Below are 17,716 nucleotides of genomic sequence, written 5' to 3'. Positions count from 1 at the left end.
TTTAATAAAAAAGGGTTTGAAAATATTTTCATACCTGTCATTAACAAGTCCTTTTAACATTTGGCATTTCAAACCAAGATTCATGAACATGTTTAAAGAGACAAGTGATGTATTGAAGTTCAAACATTTATTCAAGCAAAAATAGAAGTCAGTAGGAAAGCAGGATTTATTTTGGGTTCATACAGCATAGCGTATAGATTATGCATTTGAACGTGTTGCTCTCTCAGGATCTTTCATTGTTTTAACCAGCTCTCTATTAAAATTGTTTTATTCAACCCTCCTTAGTGACTATAAGAACAACTGTAACTTGGAAACTGCAGTTACAAAAGTACAACAAATTAAGTAAGAAATTGCTGTAAATCTTACTTTTTTTGTGCATTCATTTATTTCCCTTTTAATAAAATATTTTAAGTGTTAAAGCACAGTTAACAGCTATTACAATTTAGTATGGTAATCAATTGAACCAATTAAATGCATGTGATAGAGTCCTGGTATACTTGCCTCAGGCGGCCGAGGAGAACACACAAGAGACTGAGGTAGAGAGATTGACGTTGATACACCGACACAGGCGCACAGGATTTAATCAATAAACATAAACAAAAAGTAAACAATAATGTCATGTGACGCTACCAGCGATGGTAGCGCACAGAGGACGATACATGACTGTACAAACACTCAAAATAAAACACAATACAACAAACTATAAATCAAAGGTGCCGTGAAAACAGCTGGCCTTGCAGCAGCCCCGATCACAGTGATCTCTATGTTTTTATACTAACGCTCTGCCGAGACACGCCCACCTGCCTGCTGGAACAGCTCATTGCTTTCAGCTGCTGCTCCACACAGACAGTCAATCGTCCCCGGCGGAGCTCACCAGCAGTTAAACAATTACTTAAATCAATTTACAACAAATAATGCAAAACAATTACAATTTGAAAACTAAAAGGGAACAACTTCAAGCACTTTCAAGCCCCTACAATAATTGTACATGTACAGCATATGATCTGTAGGAAAATGCATAATTCTGATTGTCAGCTGTTGCATTTAAGATTTATATTATTGTTCTGTCATAGCATGTTTATTATCTTACTACTGTCTTAGATACATTTTTTTATTTTTCTCTCTCAGGCACAGTGGCATGGATTGACAGGACATATCACAATTAATAAATCGGATGGTCTGAGGAAAGATTTTGATTTGGATATAATCAGTCTTAATGAGGAAGGGATGAAAAAGGTGAACACGAATTCAATGCTTAATTGTATTTTCTGTTCAGCAGGATATGCTCGAGATGTCATATCTCATTTGCAAAGGGATTTTGGGGGGTGGTATTCCGCCTGCAACTTAATAATACATGAATAAAAGGTTTGTTATGGTGATGTACTTCGGGAATTTACTATAATAGTAGAAAGTGACAGCATTACACAATAAGATTTTTTAAAACGTGTGCTTCATACACGTGCTTCTTTTCGTCCTTTTGTTCTATTTATATGTATTTTATTTCTGTTTCACAAGCTTGCTGGTAATCCCACTCACCGTCTAAAAGTATGGAAAAAGGTTTGTAGCACAACAAAATCGGTCGCCAAACCCTGTTGTGTTTTGTGTTTTCATCAGTGTCAGTCCTATGTTAGTAAGGCATCTTATCCCTCAGTGTTCCTCTTACATGTACTACCCTAAAAGACCACTGACAGTTGTTGTCTCTCTAAATGTGTTGTACAATGTTACTGTTTCTTGCATACATCTTTCTTTGTACTTAGTGTACAAGAACATCATCTTTTGTATGTACAAAATGTCTTGTCGGTTTCACTCCAAGGCACTGTGGCTATCTTGAGAAGATCTTGCTCTTAAATGTTATTTCTAAAACAACAATGACTCCTGATTACATACACGTATAACTTTCCATATAACATCCGTTCATTTTACCTTCTGTGCACTATTCTTTGTCGGAAAGCAGACTTTTGTTACTTACATTTCCCAAAGGTCTCCTTTGAAACATGCTCGCCAGGGACTCATTTACCAGGGGATCAGACTCAATTAAAGCGATTGTGAGTCCCTGTTAACGTACAGTTGTGCATGAGTGCGAGTCCTTGTTTGAAACCACCTGGTGGTGATTTTATTAAAGGTATCTTCATAAAGAGAGAACCTTAGCAGCAGGTAATGAATGACACAAATAAAACATGAAAGAATAAAGAGAAATTGCCTTGTCTCTTATACTCAAAAGATTAAATAATTATGTTTATATGCCATTCAGAGAAAATAAATTGCAAAAGTGCATCCCTTTTCATTGCTAGTGTTATTATTTCCAGGGGGCTAAAGTGGAGGCACCGGTAACATCAGTAAACACATTTTGTGCTGAAGAGAATGACACTGCATGTAATTGTTTGCTTTTAGTAAAATTAGAAAAAAGTAATTAATAGACTTGAGCAAAATAGAACCCTGTATCACTTTTTATTGAGAGCATTTTCTTTGTATTAGTTTTAAATTCCTTTTTTAATATAAAATTGTATTTTCTTTTAGATTGGAATTTGGAATTCAAATGGTGGCCTTAACCTGACTGATAGCAACAAAGAGAAAACAACTAATATTACAGACTCAATGGCAAATAGAACACTTATTGTAACTACTATTCTGGTAAGTGTGGCAGAAAATGTAATATTTACTATAAGAAGTATTAATAAAATGTGCTTTTTTGATTGTTAACTTGTTGTTCATATAATCTATTATAATGTGTTTACAGGAAGACCCATATGTAATGTATAAGAAATCAGACAAACCATTGTATGGAAATGACCGATTTGAGGGATACTGTCTGGATTTGCTGAAGGAACTGTCAAACATTCTTGGTTTTACTTATGAGGTGAAACTTGTATCAGATGGTAAATATGGAGCCCAGAATGACAAGGGTGAATGGAATGGAATGGTCAGAGAACTTATAGATCATGTAAGTAAGCTCCCTACTCATTGTATATATGTGTTTTATAATGATGATATATACTGGTGGGGCATCCCACTGTATTTCTCTGTCCAACAGTGTACTGCTAAAATCATACAACTACTATGGGGGGGGGGGGGGTGGTCTACTGAAGAAATAGTATATTGCCCATGAAGTGTAAATGGACATTGTACATGTTTGGCTAAGTAACTCAGAGAAACCCTTTCGTTATTCAAATAGACAGAATAACTTAGCAGTAATCTCTCCAAACAGCAGTAGCCGTGGTTATCGTATACTAGAACAGGACAGGCCAAACAGTCACTGCAGTACCTCAAAAACAGGCATAAATCATAAGCCTTGAAAGAATTTAAGCAATTAAGAATTTAAACAAATGAATGAAGGAAACATTGAAATCTGCCTTTCCCTAATGTTTACAATTGAGTACCAATTAATGGCAATTATCTTCTGTTATTTAAAAGACGATTTGAAAGAAAATGTTTCTTTCACCTGGGGCACAGACACATTTACTGCCATACTGATGTTGTAAACTGACAATGAAAATGTTTAAAAACTAGCAAATGCAACTGATTCGTCACATACAGTACATGTGACCTTTCCTTAGACTTTAATCAAAGATTACATCAGTTAACTGCAGATATGACACGCATTTCTAAGAAAACATTTGTGTCATTGATTTCATATCAAAAGGATAAAGGAAAATAGTAAGACAAATAGTCACAAATTATAAGTGGCTTTAGTTTTTATTTCAGCTTAGTCACAACAGGGTTTATAATAAATCACACTGCCAAATTGTTATTGATTGGTACTCAATGATTGTGTAAACAAGAGCAATCCAGGAAATATTTGGTTTTGTGTAAAGTAATTAACATGTTTTATTGAATTAAATTAATACCCAACAACTTAAACTTTCTTAAAGGGAATATTTTGGAAAATATAACTATTGGCACACCCCTAGTTATTTCTAAATAAAAATGAAGCTATTTCCCTCGTGTGCAGTGTAATAGACTTTCGACCAGATTTTCGTCTGGATCAGCACGCCTTGTTCACCTGGTAGAGTTAACAGTGCCATGGGAGGATGCTGTAGATGAGGCATATGAGAGGAAGAAACTGCAGTATGCTCAACTAGCCACTAAAGAAGAACAGCGAGGATGGAGAATCCGGGTTTACCCAGGTTGTGGGTTGTCGAGGTTTTATGACACACTCTACAACCCGGTTTCTCAGAGACGTTGGATTCAGTGGCCAAGAGTTGCGTCCACAGTGAAGCAGCAGAGAGGAGCAGAAACTGGCTGTGGTTGAGACGGAAAGATTCTGGTTGTGGAACTCTGGTTGGGGAACACAATAGAAAGAAAGAAAAACGCTGATTTACGGGTAAGTAAGCTGGGCTGAGTTGAGTGGGGGCCGGAGGGGGGTGATGCTGGGATGCCAGAATTACCGTCGAGCCCTCTTGAGGTGTCGTGGGCTAGTCGACAAAACACCGAGGATGGAAGGTGCCCACTTGAAGACCCCAGAGATGTACCCTACTTAGCTCAATCCAGATGGTTGTCATGCTGATGCGCTGGGGAGACAGCACTGTGGTTGATCCCCGGAGCCAGCATCGCAGCCATTGTGTGTGCTGATGCGCTAGGGAGGCAAAATAAGATGATCCCTGGAGCCAGCATTACACTTCAGCCATCAACACCAGGCAGAAAGATATCTACATCATCATATGGAAGGAAACGCAAATGGATAGAGACACAGATGGATCACATTAGTTTACTGTAAAGCTACGTCTTTGTTGGTGCTTATCTTGGTGAGAGCCGAGTTCAAATCAGCATGAAGTTTTAACATCTACTCTCGTGTAATGGAAATCGTTACTTTCACTAATATGTTGTTGTTGTTGTTGTCCTCCATTTTGCATGTTATGGACAGGTAAATATGGATTCTGATTTCAAAGGGGAGCTATTTAACTGTAGTCTCATACCAAAGGTTGTTTTTGTACTGTAGGAAAGTCTTTAAATAACAGGGAATAATAACAATAATAACAGAAAATGAGGATATAAGGATATATTAACATTGAAAAGTATAACATTTTCTGATTTGAAATATTTACAGTTCAGAGGTAAAGAAGTATTTTGGATTTATAAGTAATTTATTCTCTTAAATTAACAGAAAGCTGACCTGGCTGTGGCTCCTTTAACCATCACCTATGTGAGGGAGAAGATGATTGACTTTTCCAAGCCTTTCTTGACCCTGGGGATCAGTATTTTGTACCGCAAACCAAATGGCACAAACCCTGGTGTATTCTCCTTCTTAAATCCCCTCTCTCCTGATATCTGGATGTATGTTCTACTGGCCTGCCTTGGTGTCAGCTGTGTGCTGTTTGTCATAGCAAGGTAAGGCACTATTAAAGTGCTGTAGGAAAGAGTATGCTTGCTATTACACTTTTTGACAAGTTTCCATTGTACTATAAACATAAGTAAACTACAGTGGCCTATGACTATTGCATTGCCAGGCATTTTAAGTTTTGCAATCGGAATATGAGTGAGTTATAATTCTTTACTATTGAAATATCCTATATATATATATATATATATATATATATATATATATATATATATATATATATTATTAATACTAAATATATAATTATACTATTAATATTTTTCAAACAGATGACTTTTGGTGGATTGCAGGGATGGAAATAAGACTCCCATTGCATAGCTGTTTGATCCATTCCTGGTTTTATTATGAGTTTAGTAAGACACACCTGAGCTTGTTACCTATAAACTGTGGCTAATCAAGCTGCCGCTGACAATAGCTGTCATAATCATTACACAGTTCAGCCAGCTCATGAGGGAGGGAACGTGGCCCAGAGCACCACTTGCTCTGCCGCTGATGATTAGCAAATTAGGCCCTTGAAACATTTATTTAGATGGAAATGTTAAAAAAAAAAGTATGATTTTAAAGACAGAACATGAATAAAGAGAAGTAATAAAGATATGTTTAACTGATTATTAGCTTTTGGCTTAATTATATATATATATATATATATATATATATATATATATATATATATATATATATATTTTATTTTATTTATTTTGCAGACTTAGACTTAGAAAAATCTAAATCAAATCCATATTTGGTGTGACCACCCTTTGCCTTCAAAACAGCATCAGTTCTTCTAGGTACACTTGCACATAGTCAGGGATTTTGTAGGCATATAGTCAGGTGTATGATTAAACAATTATACCAAACAGGTGCTAATGATCATCAATTCAATATGTAGGTTGAAACACAATCATTAACTGAAACAGAAACAGCTGTGTAGGAGGAATAAAACTGGGTGAGGAACAGCCAAACTCGGCTAACAAGGTGAGGTTGCTGAAGACAGTTTACTGTCAAAAGTCATACACCATGGCAAGACTGAGCACAGCAACAAGACACAAGGTAGTTATACTGCATCAGCAAGGTCTCTCCCAGGCAGAAATTTCAAGGCAGACAGGGGTTTCCAGATGTGCTGTCCAAGCTCTTTTGAAGAAGCACAAAGAAACAGGCATCGCTGAGGACCGTAGACGCAGTGGTCGGCCAAGGAAACTTACTGCAGCAGATGAAAGACACATCATGCTTACTTCCCTTCGCAATCGGAAGATGTCCAGAATTGGCAGAAAACAGTGGGACCCTGGTACACCCATCTACTGTCCGGAGAAGTCTGGTCAGAAGTGGCCTTCATGGAAGACTTGCGGCCAAAAAGCCATACCTCCGACGTGGAAACAAGGCCAAGCGACTCAACTATGCATGAAAACACAGGAACTGGGGTGCAGAAAAATGGCAGCAGGTGCTCTGGACTGATGAGTCAAAATTTGAAATATTTGGCTGTAGCAGAAGGCAGTTTGTTCACGGAAGGGCTGGAGAGCGGTACACGAATGAGTGTCTGCAGGCAACAGTGAAGCATGGTGGAGGTTCCTTGCAAGTTTGGGGCTGCATTTCTACAAATGGAGTTGGGGATTTGGTCAGAATTAATGGTCTCCTCAATGCTGAGAAGTACAGGCATATACTTATCCATCATGCAATACCATCAGGGAGGCATCTGATTGGCCCCAAATTTATTCTGCAGCATGACAACGACCCCAAACATACAGCGAAAGTCATTAAGAAATATCTTCAGCATAAAGAAGAACAAGGAGTCCTGGAAGTGATGGTATGGCCCCCACAGAGCCCTGATCTCAATATCATCGAGTCTGTCTGGGATTACATGAAGAGAGAGAAGCAAATGAGGCTGCCTAAATCCACAGAAGAATTGTGGTTAGTTCTCCAAGATGTTTGGGCCAACCTACCTGCCGAGTTCCTTCAAAAACTGTGTGCAAGTGTACCTAGAAGAATTGATGCTGTTTTGAAGGCAAAGGGTGGTCACACCAAATATTGATTTGATGTAGATTTTTCTTCTGTTCACTCACTTTGCATTTTGTTAATTGATAAATATAAACTATTAACATGTCTATTTTTGAAAGCTTTCTTACTTTACAGCATTTTTTCACACCTGCCTAAAACTTTTGCACAGTACTGTATATAATTTCATATAGCAATAACTGTAGCTAAATACAACTGGGTGGCAGAAATTGAACATTTGTTAAAAATCTCAGTGACTGGTGTGTGGGCATGTATGCTACTCTAGATACAACAAGACTTTAAAGACTGTATATGTATTGTGGTGTGTGGAACGTGGTCCAGAAACTCTATACTATTTAAAAATATTGTGTGTACATCACTATATTATATTTAGATGTTCATCACTCAATTCATACAAAATGGTTATTCCAGAAATATTGTATACATATCTATTGTGGCTGCTTAAATCACAAAGTTTTCAAATGAAAACAAAATAGCAGCCGGGATGACAGTGTAAAGGTTGACTGCATATATACTCTATTATAATCTACTGGTGGTATCAAAGCTTCACATGAAAGGTGATTTAGTTATTGCTGTTGCCAGCTATATTCAATTTGTTTTTTAAGTAATATTTAGACACTGATATGACACTGTAGCAGGGCGGTATTTGTTTTGTATTATTATTATTATTATTATTATTATTATTATTATTATTGTTATTATTGTATTTGTGTATTATGATTTATTTATGTATATAGATGACGGCGAAACGCTGTGTTATTGTATTGTGTTTTATTTAAAACATGTTCTGGCAGAGGCGAGATTAGCACTCATCCTCTGCCAGGAGTAATTAAAAACCTTGTGCAGAAAATGGCCATCTCCCGAGTTAATTAATTGTTTAAATTGTTAATCAGGAGATGGTCCCCTGTATAAAAACCTGCAGCGCTCCCAGTTCGCCCTTGCATAGGCTGCTGAGCAGAGCAAGGGGGAAAACCACTGTGTCGTAGCAGCTGAGAAGAGGGCCAACCCCAGCACCGCCACTGGTCCTGGCTCCCCTCCCGTCGTCGCCTCCCGAGGGGGCGCTGCCGCCGTCGCCTCCCGAGGGGGCGCTGCCGCCGTCGCCTCCCGAGGGTCCACTGCCGTCGTCGCCTCCCGAGGGTCCACTGCCGTCGTCGCCTCCCGAGGGTCCGCTGCTGCCCTGTCGTCCATCGCCCAGGGATGCCTGCCTCGCACTGCCCGGGGATGCCACGCACACTCCGCCCAGGGATGCCACGCACACTCCGCGCAGGGATGCCATGTCTGGATTGCCTGGGGATGGCTGCTGCTCTGCCTCGCCTGGGGATGGCTGCTGCTCTGCCTCGCCTGGGGATGGCTGCTGCTCTGCCTCGCCTGGGGATGGCTGCTGCTCTGCCTCGCCTGGGGATGGCTGCTGCTCTGCCTCGCCTGGGGATGGCTGCTGCTCTGCCTCGCCTGGGGATGGCTGCTGCTCTGCCTCGCCTGGGGATGGCTGCTGCTCCGCCTCGCCTGGGGATGCCTGCTGCTTTGCGTCAGCTGGGGTTGCTGAAGGTCCCGCTTCGCCTGGGGTTGCTGAGTCTTCTGCTTCTCCTGGGTTGCCACCTACCATGCTTCGCCTGGGGTCGCTGAGGGTCCTTCTTCGCCTGGGGTCGCTGAGGGTCCTTCTTCGCCTGGGGTCGCTGAGGGTCCTGCTTCTCCTGGGGTCGCTGAGGGTCCTGCTTCGCCTGGGGTCGCTGCTGGCTCTGCTTCGCCTGGGGTCGCTGCCGGCTCTGCTTCGCCTGGGGTCGCTGCCGGCTCTGCTTCGCCTGGGGTCGCTGCCAATCCTGCCATGCAGCAGGAAGTACTGTGGCTGGAGCCCCGCAAAGGGGAGCTGCCGTCCATGAAGAAGGGGGGGGAGGAGGTCAGGAGATCAGCTCCCCCAGCCACACTTTCATGGCAGGAAACACTGTGGCCAGAGAACCATGGAGGGGAGCTGCCGGCCACGAAGAAGGGGGGGGAGGTCAGGAGACCAGCTCCCCCAGCCGCACTTTCGCGGCAGGAGAAACAGTGGCCGGCGACCCGGAAGAGGGAGCTGCTAGCTACGAAGAAGTGGGGAGTGGTACATTCCACCATGGCCGCCCGCAGAAACACCTTGCTTCCCCCTCTTCCGGCACTTTGAGACTGAGGGGGGAGGTTGCACAAGGGGGGGCGGGGGTGGGATATATAGCAGGGTGGTAGAAAGCCCTGTACATTTATTTATTTGTAGAACGGGGTACCCCTCCGCCCCTGTGAAATGTATTATTTGGTATTTTATTATTATTATTATTATTATTATTATTATTATTATTATTATTATTATTATTATTGTATTTGTGTTTTATGATTTATTTATGTATATAGATGATGGCGGAATGCCGTGTTATTGTATTTATGTGTGACGACGAAGCCATGTGTTTTGTTTGTTTTATTTAAAAACGTGTTCTGGCAGAGGGGAGATTAGCACTCATCCTCTGCCATGAGTAATTAAAAACCGTGTGCAGAAGGTGGCCATCTCCTGAGTTAGTTAATTGCTTAAATTGTTGCTAATCGGGAGATGGTCACCTGTATAAAAACCTCCAGCACTCCCAGTTTGGTGTGGGTGTTAGGAGCGAGAACGAGAGCAGAGAGAGAAACTTATTTGAAATGTAGGAACAGTGAAGGTGAGATGCCCAGTCTGACCTGAAAGATAGTTATTATTTGTGTGCGACATTTGTTTTATTTAAATATTTATTTTGCTCTGTGAGCATTGTGTTTTGTGTTTTGTGTTTTAAACCTCTTATTGATTTTTGTTATTGAAATAAATGGCGCACACCACGCATTTTTTGCACTGCAGTACTTGTCTTTGTTTTTGTTCCTGGTGCTGGCCTGAAGTCCCCACACACCATCCCTGTAACGACACCATAAAGTTTAATCTGACTGTAATTAATATCAGTGCCTGGGAATTCAAAAGTTTTATAAATGTAAAAAGTGGCAACTGTTTACTAACTCAGGTGTTCACAGGGAAGCATTGCCCTTCTGTGTTCTACAAATTATGTCTAACCTAATATAGCTACAGTAGAGCCACAAAGCTTTAAACGTATCAGGAATGGAGGATTTAGTTATAGGGTCTGTCTCCGCTACTACATTGGGTTAAGTTCAGTCACTTATGAGACCTGGAACATTTATACTATAAAAAGCATTACATTAATACCTACCATTAATGGAACTTGAAATGGTATTGCAAATTTAAAATGTAGATATAATTAAATGGTTAAACTTGCCTATTAAAGTATTGTGCCTGACATAAGTAAATGTAGTTTCTGGTTTGGTTGAAACATTAACTGAAAGACTGATTTATATGGCCAAGTATCTGTTATCTATCTGTTAGTCAGCTGTCTAAAAATAAACCCTGATTTTAGCACAGCTAAGGAATAAAAGATTTGAAAAGCATATTCAGTATACCTATAGACCTATTTTGTTGCATTGTACTCCTACTTTCACTGTGCTTTAACATGATGTTTACAGTTTTGTTTTTGTTAATTATCACAGGTTTACACCTTATGAGTGGTATAACCCCCACCCATGCAACCCTGACTCGGACGTGGTGGAAAGCAATTTTACTTTACTAAATAGTTTCTGGTTTGGAGTTGGAGCTCTCATGCAGCAAGGTACACAGGTCACATGTCAATATTGCACACATCCCACAGTCTGCTGAGATCTTCTGTGCTGGTAAACTCCATCTTCACTAAATATACTGTCAAACCTGACCAGTGCTTCCTTTGTAAATTAACTGTATCAGCATGTGGTAATTCGACCAGTGTGTTTTGAGACCCAAATTTGAATTAATTAATGTATTTGCACAATTATAATATTGCCATTTAATGTTTTATTCCATTTATCACTTAAATCACATTTTGATTTAGAAGGGTTGATAAGGTGAATACACAAATATATGAAGCTTCTTTCCTTTAGACCATTAGTTGCGTGCTGTCAACACAAAATGTACATGTAGCTGAAAGCTCCTAATCGTGAGTTACATGGAACAGTGTAACAATGGTTATTACATCCACAGGAACACAAGTACAGTATGTGAACTGCAGCTATGTTTTTTTTTGTTTTTTTTTTTGTAGCCAGGTTGGCATTTTAGAAGTGAAAAAGCATGACTTGGTATACCATGTGTTTCCAATTACTTGTAATCCTCAGCAATTATTGTCTTCCAAAATGTGTAGAGACTCTAAGAACAGTTGTAGCCAATATTGCCAATCTCCGCTCCTGCAAGAGTTCACTGATTTCTGTCAAAGAATGTTATTAAACGTACTTGTATGTGCATATGCAAAGGAAATCACCACTGTTGCAAGTTATCACATTAATTGCATTGTTATAATGTGTGCTGTAGTTCGCATTATAAACAAGCACCCACTAAAATCCAGTCGTAGTCAGTCTATTCAGCTGTATCAGGTTTTACAGTATCAGCCAGGTGTGTGTTTGTGTGGCTGACTCATGTGTGAATGCTCCGAGAGCTGATTGTGACCATAGCTCCTGGTAAATGTCCTGCCGACTGGAGTTTACCGCCATCCACAGCAAGCTGCGGGATGCAGTGTCTGCTAGTTACCACTACCTTGGGTACATGACAGTCAGCCCCAACCAGATTCTGCTTGTCTTTGCACAGCACAATACACATTTGTGAGCAGACAAATGTTTATTTGTACAAAGTCACGGTATTTGTGAACATAAGTGCACTGTTTTATCTCTTTAGAAACTAATTTAGGAAAGGATTAGCTAATTAATGTTAACCCATTCAACTGTAGCTGTGAGACTAATGAGACGTCAGCAAGTACTGTCTCTGACCCAGATTTTGTCTAGTTATACATTGTTGTACTGAATGCTATATTTGGGGTTTATAACATCGTTGGCATCAGTATTGTCTCTGATTTAGTCTTTTTCAGTATGTACCATTCTTCACACTTTATCTAAAGTGTGACAAAATTAAGATCAGCAAGTTTTAAAAAGAAGCAAAAACAGTAGGAGCTCTCATTTCGTGCTTCATTTCAGTATTACTATTACAGGAATACATACATACCATATTTTATCATTTTTATGTTGTGAGCTTTTTAAATCAAGAAATTCTGCTGTAACTGTTAAACCAAATATTAAAGATGATTATTTAAATCCAGAGCCATTTAACATTAGGGGTGTGCCGAGTACTTGGATAATACTGGTAGATATTACGATTATGGGAATTTTTCAGAAGTATAAAGCCTTTAATGGACCACAATTTATTTGTCACAAATGTGTTAAATCAACTTTAGATCACAACTGGGGATTGTTGACTGAATTCATACAAGGAGGAGGATGGACTAATACTTAATAGATAGACCACAATAAAGATGAAAATAAAATGCACATTAGGTCTTCATGAACAAAAACCTTGTTAAATAGCCGCTAAAACAATATCTCATCACTTTTGGTTTTAGTTCAGCCCACTTCAAGTATGATCTGAGTACCCTTACTAGTATGACGTCTCCAGTTATTAATGGATCCTCTGCACATCCCTATTAGACAATACTAATGCTCATTCAATACAGCCACAGCTTACATTTCCTGATTTGTAAATAATTATAAGAATAACAGCTGTGAAAATGAACATTAAAATAACATGTAGGGGTTATTAATATAGTTGTATTTAATATCCTGTACATGATCTATCTCCAATATATATATATCAAAATCATACCTAACCATCATAACAATACCATTCTGTAAAACTTCACAAGGAGACTAAAGATTAACTTTAAAAAGTTTGATGTACTATTATATCATTGAAAAAACATACTGTTATATTAAAATAATCGAGATACATTCTCTGAACACACCAAAGCCATTATTCTCATATTATATAAACAGCAGCAAATTTTGTAGGATTGGTCTCATCCAAAACTTACATTTGGTTTACTTTTATAACGATACTGGATCAAACTTTTTATGATCTAGTTGTGAAGGTACATTTTTTAAACTGTACTGCAGGACTCTGTTTTCAATCTAGCATGTTGATAACAAGAACTCCTCTAAACAACACGAATCAGCTCAAAAGATTTCCTATTGAGAGAAGATGATTTGTCTCGTATGAAATCTTCTGATCCGGAAGATCGTGTTTAAGGATTTCTACAATGAATTTGATTCAGGAAGAGAAACTTTTTCTCCAGAAGACAAATGTTTTAAAAGGCTATCTGCCCAATACTGTAGTACACTGATGAAGACAGAAAGCTGAAATGCTTGCCTATTGGACTAAGGAGGTTTTTATTAACTTATATTTAGAATTTTTTGATTGAATGTGATCTAATAACTCGGCTAAAGTAATAAAAGTACTCCCAAAAAATAATAAAAAATAAATAAATAAACTGCAGTCCAATTTTAGGTCGCTTTTTTAATACCAATTATTTGAGACCTAATATTGTGTTATAGCCAAATTTGGTCATTTACATCTGCATTCATTTTGTATTCTTTCATACAATATGTGTCAAACATATTTCATTTTTACTCTGTGAACATACATGGCTTAGACTAGTGTGTTTTAATGTACATTTTCACCACTGTCCTTTTGTTAAAAATGTCACAGTACAGTAATTCTCTAACCGGTTGTTGTTGCTGCTGTTGTTGTAACAGGATCGGAACTGATGCCCAAAGCACTTTCCACCAGAATAGTTGGTGGAATCTGGTGGTTTTTTACTTTAATAATCATATCATCCTACACTGCTAACCTGGCTGCCTTCTTGACTGTTGAGAGAATGGATTCACCAATTGATTCTGCAGACGATCTAGCCAAACAAACTAAAATTGAATATGGGGCTGTCAGAGACGGATCAACCATGACATTTTTTAAGGTACAGTATTGTTCTTTATCCTTGTTTAGACAAAGCTTTTTTTTTCTGGGCCTTTTCCACCGTAGTACAAGTGTATGTGTGATATTTACTATAAATTCACAAAAAAAACGCACACATATTGCATTTCCACAGGTCCCTGAAAGGCTGGTGTTCATTAAAAGCATGCCTGCGCTGTACATTTACAAGGCAGTACCCTTCCCCTTTTGTTTCATAGTAGACTCGCTCCTAAATAAGTCAACATACAACAATTGTTTTTCACACATTCCCCTGCAATATACATCAGTCTCCCTTACGGTCACAACCAAATTACAGTTCTGGGCACTGTCTGCCTTCCAGTACAGTACAAAGCCCACACTAGTGACCCATCAATATTTTACATCATCGTTGCTGGTGCCAACCTGATGGGACTGGACTTATTTCACAGCTTTAACTTCATCAATCTGTCTGATTCCTGTGGTACTGATGTCCTACATGTCACAGCCACTTGGCACCATATGTTACCTGCATTGTTTGAAGGCTTGGCTCACATTATTGACTTTGTACACCAACCAACAGTTGACCCTGCTACACCACCTGTCATCCAGCCCTTGCGGCGGTGCCTCTTTCTCTCCGTGACCAAGTCTCTGCAGAACTGCAGCGCCTTTTGGACACTGACATCATTGAATCCATTCATTCATGCTGTCAACAAAGTCATCGTACCAGATAAATATCCTTTGCCAATGGCTAAAGAACTTACCACACATTTCCATGGCTCCACCGTATTCAGCAAACTGGATCTGTGACATGGTATGACAAAATGGATACAGATGCAGGAGTGATGCAGTGCGTGAATGAAGCAGACAGAGATAATTGTAATCAGGTTTTCAAAGGTTTTTATTTGTAATTTGGTTTGGCGACCAAACAAAACCCCCCCGGCAATACACAGCAGTGTGTACTGCACGGGGTAAATAACAACGGGATTGCAGTCCCAAATAGTAAACAATAATATCTGGCCCAAATAATACATACATGGTCACCAGTCCTGGGTGCATACAGTAGTGCTTGTGGTGGATGATACAAGTTTATATTGCGACAGTGGTAAAGTGTTCCGGCTTTGTGCTGGCCCACGACGACAGCTCCAGAAATGTGTTAGCCGTCTAGCAATTCACAAACAAGACAAATTATGAACAGACAAATAAACAAAACACTCACGATACTGTTAGTTTCACTGGGGTCTCTCACAGTCCTTCTAGGTTCAAACACAAACCAAAACGAAGGAACAGATTGCGTCACACATGACCCCTTGGTAAACGAGTGCAACCGCCTCTCCAATCTGCGCCTGCCACATCATTTTTCTTCAGGCCAGCCTGTCCACGGAACTCTGTTCTTGCTACTTAGCGCCTTCACAGGTCAGGAGGAAGATTTATAATCAGGAATTATTGTATTTCTGTCACACATGGGTATTTACAAGTGCCACTGGCACCTGTTAGCAGAGACCTCACAGCCTTTGTCACACAAAAGGTGGTTTTCAGATACAAACGCATGCCATTTGGCCTCAGCTTCGCCCCCAGCTGCTTTAAAAAAAGAATGTTTCTTACCCTGGCCGGCATACCAGGCATTTCGATTTACTTGGATTGCATTGTGGTGCATGGATCTACGCAGTCTCAACACGATTCGCGTCTACTACAAGTTTTCTGTCAGCTATCTGCCCATCATGTGACTTTCAATACAGAGAAATGTCTGCTTGGGGTTCCAGAGATCGAATTTGTAGGGTACAAGCTCTCAGGGCAAGGCATCGCCCCTATCCTTTTTTTGTGAACAATTTTTATTAATTCCTTTCTTTTTTCCCTTGGGAAGAGGGAAATGGGGGAGGCAATATAGATAATATATAAAAAATATCACAACAATACAGAAATACAACATAATATCAAGACAAAAACAATATTACAATAAGATACAATAAACTATTAAAACTAAAATATAAAATATACTTTAATTAATTGAATGAAAGTTATCCTAGGGGGAAATGCCATAATATCCACTTAATCTTACTCAAACAACTGTGCCTCTTTATCAGCAGCAGTATCCCATGCTGCCATCGTGTTAGCGGTGGCTTAGTTTAGCCGAGTCTTTCCATAAGAATGAAAAATTGAAAGTGCATGACAAGGGTTGTCCTGGAAGAAAACTTGCTTCCTTCTGCTCTGACAATGTTCCCCAACTCTGAGGATTGGTTTTTCCAGCAGGACAATGCTCCATGCCACACAGCCAGGTCAATCAAGGTGTGGATGGAGGACCACCAGATCAAGACCCTGTCATGGCCAGCCCAACCTCCAGACCTGAACCCCATTGAAAACCTCTGGAATGTGATCAAGAGGAAGATGGATGGTCACAAGCCATCAAACAAAGCCGAGCTGCTTGAATTTTTGCGCCAGGAGTGGCATAAAGTCACCCAACATCAATGTGAAAGACTGGTGGAGAGCATGCCAAGACGCATGAAAGCTGTGCTTGAAAATCAGGGTTATTCCACCAAATATTGATTTCTGAACTCTTCCTAAGTTACAACATTAGTATTGTGTTGTTTAAAAATGAATATGAACTTATTTTCTTTGCATTATTCGAGGTCTGACAACACTGCATCTTTTTTGTTATTTTGACCAGTTGTCATTTTCTGCAAATAAATGCTCTAAATGACAATATTTTTATTTGGAATTTGGGAGAAATGTTGTCAGTAGTTTATAGAATAAAACAAAAATGTTCATTTTACCCAAACACATACCTATAAATAGTAAAACCAGAGAAACTGATAATTTTGCAGTGGTCTCTTAATTTTTTCCAGAGCTGTGTATATATATATATATATATATATATATATATATATATATATATATATATATATATATATATATATATACGTACTGTAAAACACACAATACAGAATAAACGTTCCAATATGACTGTCAAATACATCGGATTTAAAGCATTTTTCCGTGTCTTTTTTTACCTTTTACAAGTTTCTCTGAAGCAGGCTGTGATATATTTTCTCTCTGCGCTGCCAAAACTTTCTCCATCCTTTAGACACTAAATGCCCCGCTCAGAGACATCACATGAAAAAAAACCTACAGGAAGTGATCGCCAGTCCCTCCTCTATCCAATGAGATGTGTTTCAAGCCTGTACTGTAATTGTATAGTGTCCCTGAAGCCCACTTCAGTATGATTGTGTTAACAAAATCCCTGTCCTAAAGGATTAATCGTAATAATAATTTATCTAAATATTATATACATCTCACAAAATATCATTATTTGGATTGTACAATCCACCTAGATTACATTCAGCACAAAATAAAATGTATATTTTTCTAAGCGGATTTTGTTGTATAAGTTTGTTTTTAAGACAAGCTGCCATTGAATTTCCAGACTTAGCCACGGCACCATGTCTGTGGCACCCAGAGTTTTGGTTGCGGTTTACCTATTTTCAACAAAACCGCACTGACTTAATTATACTACCCATACAAACTGCTTTAAA

The 17,716-nt window shown here is 39.2% G+C and overlaps 1 protein-coding gene across 1 annotated transcript in view; it reads left to right on the top strand.

Moving 5' to 3' along the window:
• The window catches only part of LOC117407445 (glutamate receptor ionotropic, kainate 1-like), a 102,585-nt gene that overhangs the window by 68,873 nt on the left and 15,996 nt on the right, over positions 1–17,716 (top strand). The window contains 7 exon segments of the mRNA XM_059028698.1: positions 1,129–1,236; positions 1,516–1,557; positions 2,518–2,631; positions 2,738–2,941; positions 5,102–5,325; positions 10,883–11,001; positions 13,997–14,214. Coding sequence (XP_058884681.1) covers positions 1,129–1,236; positions 1,516–1,557; positions 2,518–2,631; positions 2,738–2,941; positions 5,102–5,325; positions 10,883–11,001; positions 13,997–14,214 — 1,029 coding nt within the window.

This window comes from Acipenser ruthenus, chromosome 8, assembly GCF_902713425.1.
Source record: "Acipenser ruthenus chromosome 8, fAciRut3.2 maternal haplotype, whole genome shotgun sequence".
Taxonomy (NCBI): domain Eukaryota; kingdom Metazoa; phylum Chordata; class Actinopteri; order Acipenseriformes; family Acipenseridae; genus Acipenser; species Acipenser ruthenus.
Note: the sequence above shows the minus strand (reverse complement) of the source record. Positions and strands in the feature narration are given on the sequence as shown.